Here is a 22,770-nt window from a genome sequence, read left to right on the forward strand (position 1 = left end):
CCATCGCCTTGAAGGTAAGAAGTTAAACTCCATGCAGAAATAACAATGTATCTGGGAAGTTCGACTAGTATCGTCGAACAAAACAGCAAAAAAACCACACAAAAGTAACCTTGATACCATTTTTAGGTAACGCGTTCCTCTAACTTCTGCTCAGACTTTTCCAAGGGAAATTTTAAACTCTTCCATTTCCTAATCAAGAATAAAAAGCAGGGGTCATCGTGAAAATTCGGTGATTAAATGAATCAATTATTATAAATTCACAAACAGTTGAACTTCAAAAATGGCCGCTAAATCGCCTGTCAACTCCACAGGGAAAATTATTCTAGATTTTCACGAGAACAGAGTTGAAAAAACATTATGACATCTAGTTCACAGGTTTCACAATGGATTCCCACAAGCAGCAGACCAGTTTAGTATTGTAAAAATATATAACTGAAGCGGCGATTTCGGCCAACAGGTAAAAGTTCCGCGCTCGGTGAAAAGGCCAGAATTTTTCCTCAGACAAATGCAAACAAAGGCGTCACACTTGAAATTCAAACACTGTATATAGATCATCTTTAACAAAAGTCTTTTTTGTAATCTTGGAACTCAAATGCAAAGTTAACTTAGCAATGACATGTTTTCGTTCATCGTTCGTTATCCAGTCTTCCAAACCCAGGCATATCAACCTATCCTTTCCTCGCAACAGTATCTATATTGTCTTCCTTTACGGAAAAGGGAACAAAGTTTCGAATTTAAATGACCTTTGCTCAAGACATCATGGCTGATATGGTTATATATCACGCAACAACTTGAATGCCATCATTAACTTGACAAGGACAGGTCCCGCGTACTTTTTAAGGTGTCTGTCCATCTAACAATGCAAAAGTGTGATGCATCGGTATTTATTTGGCCTTTTGAACACATTAATGAAGGCGTTTCAGTCATATATAAGAACAAAGTGCGTCAACACATCATAAACTTTATTCCAAGCGTATAGCTGTGACGCAGCTAAATTGACGTCAACCTATACCGGATGCTCATAATGTCATTATGGTGACTCTCTAAACGGATCGGGTCAAGACAGAACTGAACATTTTACCGTCTGTAAGTTCCATAAACATAGTTGTCGTTTTCTGTTTTTGTTTTACTTGATCTTAGTCTTGATTAGGTATTTTGCCCACAAATCGATCAGCGAGTAGAGGCGCTCTGGGTTTGGTCCACCGCCCCGCCACAAGCCGTGGTTGGTCCGACAGCGCCGATCACCATGTTTTCAGCGGTGAGCAGGACAGCGTAAATTTCTTTTCCTCGGGAAAGCGAGGGTGCAACGTCGAGGTTGTGCGTTATTTCATGATCATGAAGTGCTTCATCACTTAATCGTCATTTTCTATCTAGAGGTGGTTGAGCCTTCTGAAGGTCAAGTACAGCAAGCTTTCTCTCCTTCGTCCTTACCGTTGTCATGTGATCGTAATGTTGACAAAATTGAGTCTGGATGGTTCACGCATGCTACTTAACGTACCTAGTTTCAAATGTCGTATAAAAATCAATTGCTGAAAATAAAATTACATTCACTGGACCAGTTCGCAACAATTAAAGAAATGAAGCCAAAGTATACTTCATGTTAGAAGCCAAAAACTTTAAAGCGAATAGCGATTTGGTTTAAGTGCCGGGGAATAACTCGAACCATTGATAATATTTTCGTCATTTTTGTTCTACATTACAAATACATGTCCTTATTCACCTTCCAAAAGTATGTTGACATGCGAAGTGTTAGCCTTGCAAAGACAATTCATTTATTTTGTACGATACACCGTGTTGTTGTTGTTGACAATTGTGTAGGTAATGACTAGAATGTAGTTGTAAACAACAACGTTGGATATTAGACATGTATTTCTACATGACTCTTGCCTTGAAAAAGAAACGGTATTTCACAAGCTGAGAACCAAAATAGTGAACAATGTGTAAAAAGGTACAGCTAATACAATAGCGATCGGCAGAACACACACCATTCATACATGCTGATGAGATCTTGCGTCCCGGGAGGGAGATAATACATGTTCATAAAATGCTATGTGTTTGCGTGACGTGGCTGTACTTTGTTGTTGTATGGTTAACTCGAAAATCGACAACTGAAAACTTTCACAGTTTCTTTGTCCAAGTGGAACGTCACCAAGACTGGCCAAGGCTGGAACGTCACCCTGACTCAGTGTTCTGGAAATTCCACCATCCACAACTGATTCGTTCAATGCAAATCCTGCACATGGGAGACATGTTGCCCAGACCTGTACGTGCACCTACTGCCAAATCAAAAGGTGGAAATAAAAATTCATCAAAAAAAATGATTTTAACCGTTACTTATGGAGAATAAAACCGCCAATATTTGTATTTTTTCCTTCGAAGCCAAAGTCGGCAGGTTACAGCACTCATGAGAAACTTATTAATATCAAAATTTCACATTCTTAAATCAAATTCTTCAATCTAACTTTTTGTATGGAAAATTTCGTCCAGTCATCGTTACATATAATTTGTGTAGATGACTGTTTTGTAGAGCGGAAGATCGACAGTTGATCAGCAATGTATACGATATGCATCCCTGGAAGTGTGTATTTTATTGCCCGTAGACTGTCCAAAAAAAACCGAATTCACAATTTTGTCATCTCTCACACCCAGCTCTAATTTAAAACACTACGCAACGACCCGCCCAGTACTGCGTCGTGATCGAATTGCTTCCATTCAACAGACTTAGTCAGGACACTCATTTGGCGCATTTGTTTTTTTTAATTGGGCGTGGCGTTGTTATGGTGGCAAACAACGGGAGACGCATTCACTGTAGATAATAGCAACGATGGTATGTAACTGCTTGTGTACGCCATCGCTTAGCAGTTGGCGTATTCTGAGTTCAAGGCTAGTTATTATTCATCTCTCAAGGGCATCCCGAAGTATTGCGTCAACACCTTCAGAATGCAAAGGGAAGCAGAAGGTGTTTTACTTTTGACCAGTACCGTTGTATCCCGAAGGATGTCAGCGCAGTTTCTTTCAACCCTGATTTAGAACATTTTCAAAGATGTGCAATATCATGAACTTCTTAGAAATCGACCAGGCGCTATGATCCCACTCACACACACAGTGGAGCAGAGATCTTCAGTACTACCATGGAGATAGCCTTGAGAGGCGAAATCCAACATTGTATACCCGATTTTAATTCGTTAACACTATACATTTAAATTTTGTCAGTTTGTTTGAGATGCTCGGAAAACACGAACGTCCGCAGCTGTTTATCCTTCTTCCGTTGATGCAAGTAAATACACTCCAGCTATACATCTCGATCCATAAAAAGCATGAACCAAAGATCAACTATATCAACTCGAAAATATTGCACAATGAAAGTCTTAATGACGTGGGTTACGACAAAAACAGAAGAGTGAGAAATCTGTGACCAAGACAAGACAAACTCTATGAAGTAAGCAGGTTCTAGCGGATACTTGACTTTTTCACTTTTCAAATTACCGTGCCATGTTTTTGGTTGGAGTACACGTAACAGAGTAACGACTGTACACTCATGGACGTAGTCAGGGCTACGGCAATAATCGTATGATTGTGCCGGAAGTTAGTTTTGGTTTGTCGTGACAAGGTTCATTTTGTGAGTGATCGATGCTCACCGTTAAAACAAAAACAACACCAAAATTTACTTTATGACTCAGGCAGGATAAAGTCGTACGAGCATCGTCCGATGGTCACGTGTCATCGTAGAGACGCTGATTCACTGATTTTCGTGGTTTTCAATAAGTAATCCCCTTTCAATCGTTACCTGTAGACCTTTCCTTCTCACTCCGTTACAGAACAGTTTATGCATGTTCTGCGTAATATCAACGTTGCTGTTGTTGTTTGAGTGTATTTTGACCTTTGTGGTTTCTGGGTCGTCGTCGAAAGATATAACTCTATTGCTCATAAAATCTACCCACCTGTTGCAGTGTAAATTGACAGTTTGGCCTGAAAAAGAAGTGTAAAGATAAGTTCAAATCACCGACAACTAATGCGAGACCGATTCAGGCCCTATCTTGAACTTGAATTAGTGACGTCACGGCGCTACGGTCATGTGATTTCGTGTCATTGTCCCAGAAACTTTCATATTGTCCGTGGGAGTAACCACCATGCTTCATTACGTGTCCGACATTAACGCGTGGGAAAGAGCTTTCGATTAAAAAACGATCTACAAAGTTCACCGGGGTCAACAGTGTCTATATATGTAGGCGACCTTGAGATTCAGTTCACAGTTAGATCAATCGGTGCACGAAAGCACTGCCCCTACGATGATTAATGTAAGTTCAAGATTTCGGTGAAATTAATAGACGATAAATCCACAGAGGCCAGAACATAGGATAGCATCGAACAGCCCGAGAGAAAAGGTCAGTCACCGTTTCCTGTCAACAACTTTACATTATTTTGTTAACTAAGTTGTTCACGTTCTGGATCGTTAATGTAAGGGTAAGCAATATTCTTGATCTTGTCGCGTTGGAAAATCGCTGACACCGAATCGTTTGGTGGTCGTGGCAAGAATGACGATTGTAAAAATCGTTCTCATCCAGCAAGTCGTCTCTAACTCTCCGGGCAGTCGATGAATATTTCTTGTCAGCTTTTACAACAACAACAAAATGTAAGACGAACATAAATTTCGATATGCATGTACCTACTTAACCATGCAAAGCACTACTACTACATGCTTTGGTCTGATTTGACACATTTAAATGACCTGGAGAGAACGGCGACATGGTGCTTTCACAGGGAACTTGAACGGAAACAACAAATACTGTTAGAACAATAAGCATTGTGATGACCTTAAACTTGCGTTAAAACAGTCTCCCTTCCCTTTTTTTTGAGGACTCTACCTTATAACCCATCGCTAGGCTGCGCGAACTTAATCGTGGTGGGTTTTCTTTTTTGACGTGGCTACAAAAAACGACTGCAGTTCCTATAGTGACGCCTGATGGCGTGGGCAGCCCGCGGAGGGAACGCTGTCCCTCCCGCCGCCATAGCCAGGATTTCTAACCCGTCCAAACAAACCAACCAGATTTACTAAATAGCCAATTCAGTTCGTAGGGATCAATATCTAAATGTTAAGGATTAGAGAAAATTTACCAATAACATCCTCTCATGTATGTTGGATTTTAAGTTTTTGTTGTTTAACGTTAAAGTTTGATTAACAAAGGAAAAAATGGTATTTTTGCTTGACTTTTTGGTAGCTGTACCCGTGCTGCAATATATTTTTATTCTTTTCCTCTATGACTGTGATGATTCAGCAAAAAGTAAATGAGTGAAATGCAAAATCCATCAGCAAGTGTCCAATTGTTGAAATTCAGAACGAATTTGGAAACCAAAAAATACAATTTCTAAATTTTCAGAAAACAGGATTGTGAGAGCTCGGTTTCCCAGACGTAGCCTACGCAGGTAATTCACGAGTATTGCAAGATAGTGCGAAGCAAAACGGTGTCCCCATTGGGCACAGTGGGACTTATATGGGTCACACTAATAGGCCAACTACACATGATCACATCACATGTCGACACGATATCGGTATGCAGAGGAGTATAATAGGCACTTTTTGACAATCTTAGTGACCTTGGAAGGGCCCTATCACATTCGTCATCGTCGATAGGTTGGTTTGGTAACATGAGCTAAAAGGCCGTTCTCGCACATCAACATACGTCACGGTGCGGTAACATTATATTTGCCTGCAACTCCAGTCTATGATTCACCCACTCAAACCGTCACGCTGATGAAATTACATTTCAATGCAAACGTTACAGACGTCATCTATTATTCCCTGTGTCTTGTCGAAAAAGTTGGAGGGTTATTCAGCTTCAGGAAATGTCGACATCCTGGAATGTCGGCCGCGGAATTTGCGATGCTCTGAGAATTTTAGAAAATTCATGCGTTTTTGACTCTGACAGCCATTTCACGGGAACTGGCAGGCAAAAATTCCATTCCTTGCTTCAAGATAGCGTGAGCATCGAGAGTGGAATACATGGACTTTTGCTCAAACTTTCGTCAAGGAATCTTTCAACCCTTCTCTTTCAAAATCAAGAATAAAAATCGGGGGTCACCGTGCAAATTTTGGTACTTGAGACATAAATTACCAAATATCAACCGCTATGTGAAATTCAAAATGGCCGCCATCCCTGTGTTAACTCTATTGTCGATCTTCGAAAAACTAAGACTGTACATTTTTTCTTACACCAAGAGTTTTAAAATGAGCCCACGTAATTGGCAGATCATAAAAGAATTGTGAAAGTTTGAGAGTCCGAATATAGTCTGTCCCCGAGGCGCGTTCTACCTTAATACCTGGATCTTTTGTGCAACTTAGCTCGCCAAATTAATTGTCTATTTTCTCTTTTCTCTTCTTTGTCTGTGGTCTCACCACCCCCGGCATAGGCACTTTATGCAACCTTTCAAAAAGCCCACGTCACACTTTCCATGAAGACTGCAGGGCACAATACGTTCATATATCTACAGCTAGTGTGCCCCTTTTTCGTTGCCCCATATAGGCAATTCCTGGCATTACGTCTACTTTGAGTGGGCTTCACGAAAAGCTATAGATTCGGAGAAATCAAAATCGACAAGTTCTAGGAAATAATTTCAGAGGCCGATTACATTTTGTGTATTTCGACTTTCAAGGTGGAACTTGTTATTGTAAATTGGTCTTGTTATTTATGCATGAGCATTGTGTTTCCACACCGAGATCTTCCTTTGGTTATTCTCGAATTGGAAATAAGATAAGAGAGTCTGATAGGGCAAATCAAAGCGTTTCAAGAGAAAGAATGTATTAAGAACAAAAGATGACTTTTTTCAGTCCAAATGACAACTCAAGCTAAGGCGTAATTTTGTCACCAAAACTATCAATGGAGTCACTGACAGTAGGAAGTGTACAGTGTCACCGTGGGTGGACTTTCAATCGCTTATGGAAAGGACGAGAGAGTTTCTCCATCAACAACACTATTTAAGCACATTCAATTTAAAGTAGTTAATGAAAAATCACTTGTCAAAATAGAAGAGTTGAAAGGTTAAATTCAGCAGAGATTGTGACCATACGTAGATTGATGTCCTTAGGTTGAACTTCGCTTTATACGGTAGTCTACTACACTGTCGACGTGATACATTGGTTCAATTTCGAGCCTTAACACACACGAACACTTCCACTGAAGAGTTACTCTATTCCATGAGTAGACAAACCGTGAATCTCACATGAAAATTTATGTAGAGGTCTTGTCTCGAGTATGCTCCGCTTGTTTGTCTTTTTTTACAGTCGTTTTCTAGTTTACAAACACTCGAGAAGACAGCCCCCCCCCCCCCCCTTTCATTCAGACCGTACGCGTCAAAACAACCTCTAGCTTACAAATATCCATTTCTCGGAAATCGGCAATCGTTGACAAACATAGCGATAACGATAACATTTGTCATCAATGTACAAAAATGGGCGCGCTCTGCTCCTTAAAGAGAACAAACACTTCAACAACCTGCTGTTAGTATGATGAGTGTATTGCACAGATACGGATGAGCGATTCATAACCGATTTGCTGCCCATTTCCGCCGATTGTAGAAATATATAGAGGTGGGTGTTTTTCTGTAGATTCAATAGAGGCAGTGCTACGAACGAGAACACTTATCGTTCAGGTGAACATCACACATATCAAAGCCTTATGTGAGACAGACCAATACCATGTATTCAAGTTTTGGGTGTCGGGGTGAGGGGGGAGGTCAAATGAAGTTGTTGCTCTCCTGGTCGGCCTGGACTAATCGTCATTACTAAGGAAAGCGCAGGTGAAATTGCATGATTATTACCGGAACCATTGATCGAAGTCACGTCATGTCACACGATCACTCCTTGTCACCACCTGCAAAGAACGCCGCGGGAAAGTATGTTGATTTACCGTCATCTTTTTTGTGTAATATCATTGAGAGGGAAGAAATTCAGTTGAAATGTATACGACGAGGTGGACATCATTTAATGGGAAAAATAATTTTGCAGAAAAGCACGACTGGAGGGTCGATTTTGGACGAGTAATCACGTGATCGTGATTCTGTCACGATACGGTCGGTCGCATGCTAATGAATCACCGCATACCTATCTTTGTACATTATAGAATGGTAGACAAAAATCATTGCAGCTTTAGGGTCTTGGGATCATGACTCACTTCGACTTCAAAACCGCAGCGAAAACTGGGCAATGAAGCTTTCGAGCTGCAGCATGATCACGGGGCACAGAAAGCCGAAGCCTCGGTTTTGTCGATGAAGAGAGGGATGGTTAGTTTGCAGGTCTTGCCGAAATAGGCCACCGACACAAAGTGTACACGCATCACTGGATGCGTGGGGAATCCACACATACTCTTACGTCACGACCTGTGGTGTTTTGTTTTGTTTTGTTTTGTTTTCACTTGTTCTATTTACTGAACTTGATGGGCCTCACCTCTACAGGTAGCCTAGGGTAGGGCTAAACCTGAAATAACTTCATGCTTATGGTCTTGCCGTGTATATTTCACCTTACATTTCACGAGGTAATCTTTCTTTTTGCTGAGTGTGTCTCCGCAACTATTGTGATATCTTCAGACACCTATTCAATGCGAGTTTATACATGGGTCCTGCTGGGAATGTTTTGAGTCTCTTAAAATAGTTCCAATTCTTGAGGAGAACATAGTACAAATACTATGCACCTATTCAAAGTACATACAACGCTTTGCACCGGACCACTTCTTATAAAACCTATGCGAGACTCACAAACTATACGCTCAGGTCAAAGTGACACATATTTCGCAGTGAACAAAATGACTGTTCACTGACCAAAAAGATTTCAAACCTACTACTCGCTGCATGTGCATTGTCCGCGGCCTGTGAGGCGTATGTATAAGGCAATGTGATGTTTGTCCACACTCTCTCCACGGTATGATGCTATACTCAAAACTTCGGTTTAAGTTTTGAGTAGTAGCCTAACATACCCAAACTGCGGAGTGATTCTAGACTATGTGTCGTTTGGTTGGTTGGCATATTCCACCGAAGCCCACCTCAAGCTGCTCTGCGAAGGAAGAATTTAGAATTCTCGCTAATAAAATTACAAAAGCCCAATTCGCTTGTGGACTTTCAGGAGTTACGGAAGTGCGGGCAAGACAGTGCGACACAGCACAAAAGCACCCGGAAGACAAACTTTTAACCAACCACATAGTACTTGGAAGTGCTGGGACTTCCATGCGGAAGTGACACGCCTGAACGAGTCCGCAGCACGCAGCGCACAGGCAGGGGCGCGAATACCAGTACGTGTTCAGTCGGCAGACTTGCTTCCAAGGCGCTTTCTGAGTCCCTCGGGTTGCCCGGCCCATCAGTCAAATCTGTCGTGTCAGCATTAACTTAACACCATAACACCAGAAGTGTGCGTTTGGCAACCACAGCTAGGGGGACATCAACGCGATACATGTATATACATGTCTATACATTTGAACGAGTGCCAATCACGACTGTGGGCGGTGTGTTATAGGTCATATGACGTCAGGCAGAGTGAGCGTACTGCACGTGCCCATAGATAGCTCCCTTAACGTGTCTCAGAGCCTAATAAGTCCGCTGAAGTTATCAAGAAAATTGTAGAATGAATCTTGATCGTGCCACTGATACCACGTGACCGAAAATCGGTTCAAACAACTTACTAACAACATAATCGGTTTCCCCAGTCCCTATATAAGGATTGCACACTCAGCCAAATTTCAGGAAATTCCATTTTTGGACAAATGTATTACCTTTAACAGATATCATTTATAAACCAATGCAAGTGACACGTGAGACTCACATAAACAATCACTTTCACTCTTAAAGAATGATAGCTACCTAGATATTAGAGTACATATGTCTTCGTCTGTGGAGGAGTCACATCAACGCTGTTCGTTATGGTAGTCACACAAGCTCTTACTGGTGAGTTACCCCCAAACAAGAGAAGTGCGCATTCCTGTCTTGTCTTTGAACTTGTATTTGCCTGTTTCTGTTGAGTCCACGCTCGAAATTAGTCGCACTGCCGTCAATCTACTTTACTGCTGGCGCAAATAAACTTGGAACACCGAAGTCCCTATATACATAGGAAAACCGTTGGGAATATCCCTATATCGCCAAGTAATCAGCCAACAGCGGTATCGCTAGTGCATTGGGTCATCTTACACTTTGTTTATCGAAAACACTGCGGGGTGCCCATGCTGTGTCTCATAGACAAAACGCCTTAGCAGAGGCCGTTCATTTTGCGTGAACGATGGTACAATAAAGAATTGACGTTTTGAGTAAAGTTACGTTGGTAATTTCAATGACCAGGGAACCTACATCTGATTTTAGTCATATTGGCCCGAAACCAACTCGCCCGTTGTTTGAGATTACACGTTCGGTCGTACCGCGTTCCTTGTGTTAAAATTCACATCCCCCTTGCCGATATAGTCTGTAAATATTAATTGTGGATGGTATAATCGAGACTGTCAATGATTATCACTGGCTGGGCTGCGGGCCATGCCGCGGGAGATCAGAAAATACATTTTCAAACTTTGGGTCAAACTAAGTTTACGTTCTCGATCGGATAACGTTGAGGTCAAAAAACAAACTTTGCCATAGCGATTAAAATCTGCAGCATTTCAGCGTTCTTTGCAATTGATGATATGATTGAAACATTTTATTTAGCCTGTCCTTTTTCATCGTACGTTTCTTGAGAATAGTATGTACCCACTTCAATCGGATACCCCTATGAATAATGATATCATCTGTATGACGCACGCAATAAATGTGATTGAACTATGACTTTCTTGTGTCATGTCAAGGCCGAGACTCAGACACGGTTTACGTCGCCTTTGCCTCTGAGGAGAGGTTTTCAGAAACAAAGCCGAGAAAAGGTCTAGCTTTATCTACGGTTTAGTTTATTCTTCAAAATCACGAAAGCCGTCGATGGCGACCGTAGAGGTTATGGCCGACAGTTGGATGCTTGTAACAGAGATTCCCCGCCACACCACGCCGTGCGCCAGCAGCAACAAGTCGGACCATCCACGCTCGCGCTTTATTTCAACTTGATAATCAGCTGATACACTGAAATTCTCCGAAAACCGAAACCTTGCCAGTATTAGTTCTCACAGAATTTCGCTACGACATGTCGGATAAAAAAACGTCAAAGCCACGAAGTTTTATAGCAACTCGCATCGGTGCACGGCCGATAACGTACCGGTAACGTACCGGTACCATTGGTTATGTTCACAACCGTCTATTCCTCACTTAGAATACGCATCTACTTTACACCGGTCGACAAACCATAGATCCTCGAGAAACGAGGGTCTATGGACAAACCGGTTTCTTCGAAACGAAATTAGAAATTTAGCGACTTTGAATTTCACTCAAGGAAACACTGTCGCTTTGAATGGAAATTGTCGAAGTACATGCTCGAGATATTACATCGCTCGATGGGCGTATTAAAAACGTGAATAAAGGTTCATGTACAACATATAAGAAAGAGACGCACATTTTAAACCTCAACGTAAGCTGATCACTTTATAAAAATGAAAGTTAAAAATACAGATTTAACCGCAATACCGGGAGTAATTTACAATTTTGTGAGATAGTGGAAATGACGGCATTTATGATGACACGCCTGCACAACGAAACGAAGCCAAACGATAGCGAGCTCAATGACAACACCTACCGTTTTCTCACCTACACTCTTTCTTCATTTGAGGGAAAGTCTGTCAAAACGGTTGCTTCAACAGGTTCCCTGCTCATCGAAATTTACCCAAGTAACTTTACTCAAAACGTCAATCCTTTCTTGTACCATCATTCACGCAAATTGAACGGCCTCTGCTATGGCTTTTTGTCTATGAAACACATGCAGTATGGGCACCCCGCAGTGTTTTCGATAAACAAACTGTAAGATGATCTAACTCACTAGCGATACCGCTTTGGCTAATCACTTGGCGACATAGGGATATCGCCAGCGGTTTTCCTATGTATATAGGGACTTCGATGTTCCAAGTTTATTTGCGCCAGCAATAATATTGCATCGATGTTCTCCACGTGCTACGCTATTTCTGGACACCGTAGCGTGATATGGCCAGATTTGTAGGCAGACTGGATCAATGAATGGGATATTGATCTCAAGGTCACATAGCCACTGCCGCTCGTTAGGAGTCGTCAGAGTTTGGAGAGAAAAGAGTGTTGTTATTCGAACTTGTCAGCCCAGCGTATCACTTTACGTCTATTTCCTATTCCATTCTTTGAAAATATCATAATTGACGTCGCGCAGGCGTTTGCATTGCATGCATCGATACCTATCAGAATTCTGACGATTTTGTGTTCATCAAATTACCAGTCTCGCGATTCAGTCGTAAATGCACGAACTTTCCCTATTCTATCAGTGTCGAACAGGAATTTCTTCAGACGCGCAGCTCACAGGCGCTCGTTAACTAGGTAGTCTGCTAAATCGATCGATTTTCGGTCGATCTATCGATCCCGTACTCGATCTGCCCGCCACTGCAACCGAAATACTCACAAGGTGTGCAACAGAATTCCTCAATTTATACACGATTCGGGTTGTCAACTGGCTATGCGCTCACACAAGACATTCAGAACTACACTCTCATTTACCTAGATGGATCACAACCATCTCCTCGAAAAATCACGCCGATGAACGTGTTACTTGCATCGTCTTGAAGAAATCGGTTGTGTTTTGCGGATCGTACATGTGTTTCTTGAGTGATTCTGTAGTACACCTTGTGAGTATTCCGGTTGCAGTGGCGGGCATATCTAGTACGGGATGGATAGATCGAGCGGAAAATCGATCGATTTAGCAGACTTAACGAGCGCCTTTGGCGCTGATGCTTGAAACGGCAAAGTTTGGACAGATACAGTACAGTTATCACAGTTATGGTCACGAGCTCAAGATGGCGTCGTTTCGACCAAGTGCACGGAACACAGTCGATCATGGAATCAATAAATCCACACTTACTGTAGTAGTAATTACCGTGGGATGATAAGTCGTAACTGGTGGGAGGACTCGTACTCTCAAGTTTTTTTTCCTTTTTTTCCCTTTTTTTTTTGGTCGCGATGCTGTTGTCTTTATTATTAAGTTACATTCTCGATGTCGTACTGTAATGTCTCTGTACGGTGACCATCGAGCGTACAAACTATTCCAAACCTGTAAAATACATCAAAGAAGAGCATGAGTAAAGTGTATTTTGCTCAACATAGGTGCTAAAATAGTGCCAATTTATCATGGGTTTGACGGTCCGAACTGTTATTTAGCTATAGGTGGCTGAGTCATACCAAGAATCGCAATACCATCTAATTTAGGATAACACCTCACTAAATATAGGTCAAATAAAGAAATGAATATTATACCATTATATTGTGGCAAAAAATAAAGCGATCTGATTGGTCGAGACGCGAAACTTACTATATTTCCGACGTGGCACAGTTGGAACTTGCGCGAGCTCTTTTTATGTAGTTAAAGGAAAATCTGTATTTAATATTTCGCGTCCGAAATCGAAAATACTGTTGTTATATAATAGCAATAAGCCTCCTCGGCAACGGGTATACCCCTCGGTTTTGAGGCTTGATTTCCTCCGCCGACCAAGCTAACTTTCTTCGGTTTCTTGCGTGACATACAGAGACTGTAGGTCGCGGAGTGATTTGTGCGGCGATTCGCCAGAAAGGGTCGACGATCACTCTTTGTGGAGTGCCTGTGAATCAAAACTGGCAAAGAGAAAATTTAGAAACGCTTTAATTTCATGCAATATGTTCATTTCTTAAAAGGCCCAAATCCTATGAATAAGATCACTACTTTAAGAACTATCTGATCTTCATAAGAAATGATGTCATTTTATCTCCAGGTGTAGAGAAGACTTTTCTTCGTGAATCCACTAAAACCTAAGGTGTTCAAAGCGTGACTGACATGAATGGAATCGTGAATGTCGAGATACCACTGCATGGATCAACCATGGTTAGTAATCAGGCGATCGGCCTAAATCCAGTCGCGGTGTCGGCGCAGTCGTCCTCACCCTTGACCCCGCTTCTCAAGGAAGAAATCAAAAAGTCCATCTTGTCAAGGCGTTCTGTCCAGGAATTAGAAGAACTTGACCAACGAAGGGAACACAGCGATTCCAAACAGGTAAGTGCGAGTGTACCTCCTCCATCGCACGGTGAATGATGTCAACTCATATGGCAACTTTGGGAAGTAATGAGAAAAAAGGGCGGTGCGATTCAGCAAAATGTCTCCGAGTAAGGCAGGCTTTTTCCAAAGCGTGGGACGTGCTTTAGTTCACAACCTGCCGGCAACCGTGCTCGTCCTACAGTTAAACACGTGGGCGGTGGTTCTTAGAAAGTGATTTCAAAGACGCTACAAGTTACAGGTCGACTTAAAAAGGTCAGTGATCTTGAAAGTTAGATGATAATAGTGGCGGATGATGGCATATCATATTCATGTGAGATATTTTGATATTTGACTATTATCTTTTTTAACGAAGACAGCGCGAGAGGCAAATACCACTGTAACGTTTTTTTTATGATGTCGAGGAATAAATTTGGTCTCTTTGGTCGAATATACAGTCTGTCGTATTGCCGAAATCTTAGCAGTCGACCGATGTAAACAGATACAGCAAATCAACGAAATTTATGATTTATGATACAATTTTTTGCGCCACAACATGTATTGTATAACAATATTCATACACAAATCATCTCTCAGCCGTTAAAGTGGACAACAATGGGTAATGCGGCTCAGAGCTGCTATGAATTTCATTTTTATACGTAACATATAACGGAAGACAAACTTGCCCGGGAGTTAAAACTTGACTGAAACATACATTTGATTTATTTTTGAGTCGTTAGGATAAAACACGACGTGTCTGAATTAAAAGCACGAGCAATCTAATGCTGTACCTGGGCCTACCATCGCTCGGGATCGCATTTCGCGAGAGACTTTACAAACAAAATGACAAAATTGCGACGACGAAGTTACAACGCTTCAGTGTTTTGCCAATATTCCGTTTTCTCAGCGTAATATTATAGTGAATTTGGTGAAAAGGTATTTTTGAACGAATAAATACGCAAATAAATATAAATAAACAAACAGTGTCGTAAATCGATTCACGAAAGTCTTCAATATGTCACCTAATGGGCATGCGCGTGAAAGTAGACTACATCGCAGACGGTCGACAACTTCCGTACATTTCATCCGCCTTTCGGGGAAGTTTGCCTCAACGCAGCGCACTTCTTATGAACATGATTCACCCAACCCAAGGCTTTCTGTGACAGTGTCAAAGGAAGCGATGCAAAACATGCGTTTACGATTGTGTTATTATGTAAGTATTGGCGACGTCACGCAATCCCGCTGTTGGTTTGTGACGTGATATCCATGGAATATGTGCCAAAACCGTAGCAAGGATCAACATTGGAATTACCGGACATGGAAAACATTGGAATTACCGGACATGGAAAACAGATTTGACAGTCAGTTGGATCACTCGACCCAATGCCGTTCCCTTTCGACTCCAGGATGGTACAAAAAAGAAACTCAAAAAATCTGCTCTCCCGTCTTTTAGACGTTGTTTGACGCAAGGGACAGATTGAGCAGGGAATACATACTGGAAACTTGGCTTTATCACACTGAGTTTGTGGATGGACTGTGGCTTCCCTAATGTAAAATGTGTTGGAACAATTTTCGGAAAATGTGATCTATAGCGAGAACAGATCCGATCGGAGTAACGCCAAATGAAAACCGGAAAAATGTTAGAGGTATGGTATCAATGCGAATGAACGAAATATTGTGTTGGTATGGGTAAAACAATACAAAAACAGTGACCTTTTCATATTTTGACGGCGGTGATTCAGTGCTCCGCAAATACTTCGAACGCCAACTTTAAAATAGCAGACTCTCCCTCTATTATTACTTCACGGCCTCTAAATCTCAGGAATATTGGGGTGTGTACGTGCCAGAGGAGGACAGCCCGGGGCACCCCTCTTATTATTCTTAAGGGAGACGTTCTTCCTCGTAATGGCACAATTGCTTTTCAAGTAACATTTCAAGATAACGCACAAAGAAAAGAGAGAAATTATACAAGCAGATAAATAGAACAAACTGGTATAGAACAGAGGAAATAACGTATATGACTTTCAGTCACAGCGCGGAAGTCGAACTCCTTGCCCACGCACCACTGATAACAATTGCAACAAATACAGATTTGCCATTATACATGGAGTAGGGACTACCTCTATGGACGTACCCATCTTTATATCACGGTGTCGACCGAGTTTGTATCCAGGTCAGTTGGTTATTCGAATTCTGTTACAGTTTTGAATCGAAAGATCAGTTGACCGTGCTGTTTCTACTTCATCTTAGTCGACTCTAGAATTTTGTCTAAATTTAGGCATCTGTGAAGGGATGAGCATGGCATTTCACCTCTATATACTTACCTCTTTGTTCAGAAAAGATAGCGTCACGTGGCAGGGTTACTGTAACAGGCGAGAGCAGCGAGTTCCAACGGTATATAGGAACCGGACTCCTTGACTGTGCCGTGTGACCAATCCACTGACTGACGGGTGCTCTTTTCAAGGCGTTGCCAATAACAGCTATAGAACGAATGTGAGGTTAAAAGTGCACAAATTACTGTCTGGACTGTCTAGTTGTGCTTTTTGGATTTTATTTTAAACTGCAGATTACATACAAGCGGTCAAAATACCCGAATTTCTTCTTTCCGAGAACAGAGACTTATTACACGTTAACAGAACATACGTATAAGACGCCAACATATGCTCAGCATATGTACATGTGTCGCGATTCGCGAGTCGTTAAGGTGACTTGCCCGATTTCAGCTGCGACTTGTAAAATTTTGGATTGTGTGGCGTTTTCGCGAACTTGTTTGGGATCCTCTCAATTTAAGTGTTTATGAGGGTTTATTTTGAAGTCTGTCGGAGTCAATGACATTGTCACCTTTATTTTCTTGTCAAAAGCAAGAACTGATTACAAGTAACAACATTTTGAATTTGAAACGATCCAAATTGACCTAAGATTTTCCTGGAATTTAAACTCTCGACGCTGTTTTTTTTTTTTTTGAGGCCAAATGGTCGTTTTTAAATTGAGATTAAACCTAATGGATGTAACTGGAATACAGCGTAGGCGTCGGCTGTGTAAAAAGCCTTCCGTGCGCAGTGCAGTGATCAAATACGCTCACTTCAATATTCACACTAGCATCATCAGCCAATTAGTTTGACAGCATGGCGAAATTTTACAGTAAGTCAGTGTGCGTTTACGGTCTTGCACAAGAGAATCCGGTACCTATAATTGCAAATCCCTTTTTTTGGGATTCCCCCTTTCTGGTATACTAAAACACCGTGTAAACAAAACAAAAATTAATAGTATCGCTGCTATCTGTATCCGCGTTACACTCGACAGGACCGCGATTACGTTACCCGATGGCATGGAATCCCTCAGAGTCGTACAACATCATGTTGATAATGAGATACCGTCAATGTCAACAATCAGATTAATCAAAGGAAAAGTCTTGGCACGTTTCTCCGAATCCGTCGCCTTGAGTTTCCAGGCAATCCGAAAATTGCAACCCCACAACGGCATAATATCCGGATATCGCGTTAGCGTCACTGACAATATTACAGCGCTCGCTGTAAGGTCAGTCATTCATCGTACTTACTCGTAGGGATCAACGTTGTTCACTATGCCGCCAGCACATGACCAAGTACGGCTAACATTTATTACTTTTCTCATTTTCTTATTTGAGAGAGAGAGAGAGAGAGAGAGAGAGAGAGAGAGAGAGAGAGAGAGAGAGATTTTGTGGAAAGACGTTTGTTACAGATATAATGAGGTATTGGGTTTACATTTCCATCAGTCTACAGATTTAATTTGTGTGTTTTTATTTTTTACGTCAACATTGCAGATGACGCCAGAAGAAGAGGAGAGACGTCGAGCAAGGAGAGAGAAAAACAGGCTTGCCGCCGCTAAATGTCGAGATCGACAACGGGAGAGAGCTGAATCGCTGTTCAGGGTATGTATAAATTGTTCACATTGTTTTATCATGTTCATGTATGCACAGTCACTTGTGGTCTATTCCCCTCTGCGTCTATGCGCCCCATAGACGTGTGTACATATGGGACGTATGATGACCGTTGTTCGCTTTCAAATTGTTCGGACTGTGCCCTTGCATGTTGACCATCGATTGTCAACAACTGATAAAGCTCGTTGCAATACGCCTTGAGATCTTCTTCATACTCCCCACGGGTTTTTTTTCTCAACAGGACAACGTATGGCCCAAATGTACGGCCGAAAATGATTTCATTGAGTTTTCTATGGTTCGGAATGGAAAATATAAATGAAACTAACACTCAAAAGAACGAATTTACCAATTTGGTTTTGTGCTTTTCGTTTTTTTGAAGGTTGTATACTTGTGTTTTTTATAATATTGTTTTATTTTTGGACCTTTTGCTCTCTATCCCTAACGACAAGGATCAGGTTTGCATGAACGGCGTTGGCGTTTTTGACCCAGTATACCGTTACTGTGTTGAGTTACAACAACTCAGGCGAAAGCGTGCGCCGTAACTATAACGTGTGGAACATTCTCCAAACTTGTTACATATCGATGACAAAACATTGGTGAGGCTTTCAAAGTCACACGGGTGCCCACCTGTTTGCGTCATCATCTTCTGAACGACCAAAACGTTCGCCAACTTTAATTAAAAGCAATTGACAGCTCTGACGCCAGTTCATAAATCTTTGTCACAGTACTCAAAATGAAGTATAAGGTATGCGGGGTGCTGTTTACATTTCGTTTTGCCTCAAACCTCGATCTCAAGGTGTCAACAGCCGTCATAGTTTCCGTTGGTCGGAGGCGAGTCGAATATGGGGAGACAAGGTGGGCATGATTGCTGCAGCATTCATTATGAGTGCTTTATCAACTCACCTTTGGCGAGGATATAAAAATCCGGTGCACACATGCGTGATGAACGCACTTTTTGAACAGCGGGAATTTAAGTTACGAGCCGCTGCCACGCACAAAATCACGGACTGTTAAGGTATTAGACCGCCGGTAAATAACTGGTAATGATTTAGCCCTGATAATAATTCAAATATACCTTGATTGGTCGTTCACCAACGTTTGTCAAATTATATAATACTGTACAAAATGATATCGCTGTGGCGACACGTACGATGTACCCGTCCAATGCAGTTCGCCAGCTATTTTCTATGTTGCCGAACGTTAACGTTACAGCGTAAAATTAATAAAAATAATGAGAAGGGTCTATTCTCAAACTATTGACCAAATATTAACAGAAGCCGATGTATGTTCCTGATCTGAATCTGTTTCTTTACCTCGCAGGAAACCCAGAAACTTGAATCACACAACAACGAGCTGCGGAATGAGATCAGAAAGCTAGCAGAAGAGAAGTCACAGTTGTCATTTGCGTTGAACATACATCAGCTACAGTCTTCCGTCGGGAACCACCCTTGCAAAGTGTTGATGTCTCAAGGCAAACAAGCCCGGCCAGTGGGACATCACCGCACAGTGCACCCCGCAGAAAAGTCGTCGATTCCAGCCGCGCAAGGACTGCTGGGTCACCGATCATCTCACTTCGTAGGGTTCTCGCAGCCGACCGGAATCGCTCGTGAGCAAAGCTGATGACGTCAATCATGCCGCCATGCACTTCAAGAGACTTAGGTCTGAGTTTGTACTCAGTTTCAGAAAACCAGGGTTCCTCTTCTGTTCAAGATTTACTTCCTCGATTTCGTCCAAAACATACAAATACTTGAAGCGTGAATACAGATTGTTTTTGAATCGCATTCGATTGGCTTTGGAATCAAGATGCGATGTCTCCGTCCACTAATGTGAGTGGATGTACACCAGGTTTACCTTTGTCCCTCCCTCTATATTGAAGTAACTAAGTACTAAAATTATTCAGAAATGAGTTCGTCACCAGGAGATTTATACTTAGGCAGCTAGACTCGATTTGCTGAGTAGTACAAAATTCGTGAAGAGGTCACATGATAAGCGTTTTGCTTTAAGATAAAGAAACGGGTACTTTACTCACGCAGTAAAAGTAAAGACGTGTTGAAGTAACGTCACATGATTTTAGTTCAGATTAGCGGGGGGGGGACACAGTTCGCCATACCATTTAATCGAAGGCACGCGAACATATTTTCGTTGGCTGAGATAAACGTTCTTTCCTCATCACAAGATTAGTACTATTTTTGTAACTCTATCGAACCGTAACCAGAGTTTACTCCAGTAGAGGCTCCAATGCCGTGAACACCTAACTCTACCTACTCGTTGGTGGGAATATGTCCGACAGCTTTTATTTCTGAAGCGACCGCGTTATTTTACTATTTCAGTTAAAAATATTACATGTACTACGAATTAATCTTTTTTGACCTTCAATGTATTACTGTAAGGTATCCCAACATTTTTAGTTTACTGCTTTATTTATTAACGTTATAACTAACCTATAGCCTACATTAATATTTCTTCACAACTACGTAAACGTTTATGTGTAAAACATTATAAGTTAAACTCAAGGTATACTTAGAGCTGATAGACAAAATCAACATTTCATAAAGATTTTAAAGTTTCCTAACTTTATATTGTATTCTGTCCGTACTTTCTGCGAAAGATATTTGAACAAAATTGCAGATATTCCATCCGCAAACATTTAAACTCCCTATATACTAGTTGGAGTATCAAATTGACATACATGAATTTCATGTGTCGAGTATTTGGCTTGTAGGCCTGTTTCATGCTATATAATCTGAACCATATATCTGAAGGGACACACTGAGTCGCCATGCTGTGCCATGTTATTCTGCGTTATTTCGTCACGACGTATACGATGCTGCACCTGTGAACTTTGAAGCACTCTGCGGCTTCGGCTGCCGAAGAATATGAATCTCTCGCTACAAGACTACGAACAGTCTGACGGTATGTTTAATATTCGGGGGAAGTACTGAAGTCACAAAGTGCTATCATCTCAACCCATGTGAGGTGTGAGAACTAGAGACCGGTGATTCGGCGAGTTGGCGACTTCACACAATGTATAGTCAGGGATCGGAGCTATGCATACAAGTCCTAAGAATCAATATCTTGTCTATTCAAAAACGAATATTTTTAATCGTGCATGTCCCTCAGAAATTAGGAATAACGGTATACAATTTGGCACACTTGTGCCTACTTCTTAAGATTTTGTTAGACAAGCTAGTATTATCTATTTGACATCTCCATTTGGTTTTGAAACGTGCCTGCCTTTTATTCCACCGACATTCAAAAGAGTGGGAAATTTAATGAAAAAAATGTTTTACTATGGTATCAATATCGAAAATTCACCACCGTTATTATTATAGCTTCGAGATCGGTCATTAGCTCTTAATACGGGGTGGTCAATAGGAAGCTCTGCCCGGGCCCGTTTTTTTTTTTTCGAAAAACTATTCACATGAAGGCCGACGGGAAGAATTGCTGAAATTTTGGGGGCAAAGGAATGCGTGCCATTCAAAGATCTAAATGAAAACATTTGTAATTTTTGAACAAATTTAATGTTGGCATCCTGACCACCCCTACCATGGTCTAATGATCCATACCTTAACCTGATTAAACCTATAGACCGAAAAAATGAAGTATAAGGGTTGAGGGTATTGGAACCGTTTTGTTTTTGTTTGTTTGATTTTTCGACATAATTTTGAGCTGTTTTTGTAAATAGCATTTTTAGCAGTAAAAGCAAATAAATGGACGATTCGTTAATCAGTCAATCACAAAATAAAATATAATAGGCCTAGATCGATACAACATTCTCATTCGTTGTTTTGTTCCTCGGCGCCTTCAATTTTATGCGACTGTCTTGCGACAGTGCGATGCGAAAATCTGACAACGCGCGAACAAAATTTGTTTGTTTTATTTCGTGCCTCTCGCTAATTTATAACGTTTCGCGCCTCTCGCTAATTTATCACTCTTTGTGCTGAATATTTTACAAATTCTTCCTCATTTTGATTTTAAGGTATCTTGGCTTTGCAATTCAAATATAAAATACCCTAAGACAGATTGAGCAGCTTAACTGAACAGCTGCAGTTCTTCGGCAGAGGTGGAATTTCGGCTAATATGAAGTAGATAGACAGATACAGTCGTGTGACAGTGAAGTAGGGTCAGAAATGGCGGAGCACCGCACAAATCAGGTACAAATATGCAAGTTGAAATGATTTCATGGTTTACTACTGACCGCGCCTTCGACAATTGGTCAAAAATTAACTTGTACTATTTGATGCTACCCATACAGAAAAGATTAGTATAATAGGTATTTACGATTGAAACATGGCAACCAGAAGTGCACGAGTTTGCGATACCGTACGTGGGCTTCCCTATTGTCACGAGCTTTGTAAGGACCACCAGGACGGCAACCGACACAATAGCTCCTAAGCGGCCAGGCTAAGACCTCCCTAGCTATGAGCGCGGTCTCTTGACAAACTGTCTATCATTATGGTTTCACGCCTGACAATAGACGTCGATTTTTCATTTGTTTTACCTTGCTTCAACTTTTCGTTATTTAAAACTTGTGAGATTTGTACAAATATAGGTCAAACATTGGCCGAATTTCAGGAGCCGTTGGCTGCGAGTGTAGAGCAACCGAATCAGTTGGGGCGTACGTTCATTTTGATAATACATTTGCTTTGCTTTGGCTTCCCGCCGCACGCTAGGAAAACTGCTATCATATATATATATATATATATATATATATATATATATATATATATATATA

At 41.3% G+C, this 22,770-nt stretch overlaps 1 protein-coding gene across 2 annotated transcripts; it reads left to right on the top strand.

Moving 5' to 3' along the window:
• The first annotated feature begins 1,000 nt into the window (after positions 1–1,000).
• LOC139149945 (cyclic AMP-dependent transcription factor ATF-3-like) lies at positions 1,001–21,806 on the top strand. 2 transcript variants are annotated; one of them, XM_070722013.1, is made up of 4 exons: positions 1,001–1,086; positions 13,860–14,137; positions 17,919–18,026; positions 19,356–21,806. In XM_070722013.1, the coding sequence occupies exons 2-4, from the start codon at positions 13,922–13,924 to the stop codon at positions 19,653–19,655; spliced, it is 624 nt and encodes a 207-aa protein (XP_070578114.1). In that variant the 5' UTR covers positions 1,001–1,086; positions 13,860–13,921; the 3' UTR covers positions 19,656–21,806. The 2 variants fall into 2 exon arrangements, with proteins under 2 accessions (XP_070578114.1, XP_070578113.1); XM_070722012.1 differs by lacking the exon at positions 1,001–1,086 and adding an exon at positions 3,450–4,385.
• Positions 21,807–22,770: the final 964 nt, after the last annotated feature.

Source organism: Ptychodera flava, chromosome 14 (assembly GCF_041260155.1).
Source record: "Ptychodera flava strain L36383 chromosome 14, AS_Pfla_20210202, whole genome shotgun sequence".
Lineage (NCBI taxonomy): Eukaryota > Metazoa > Hemichordata > Enteropneusta > Ptychoderidae > Ptychodera > Ptychodera flava.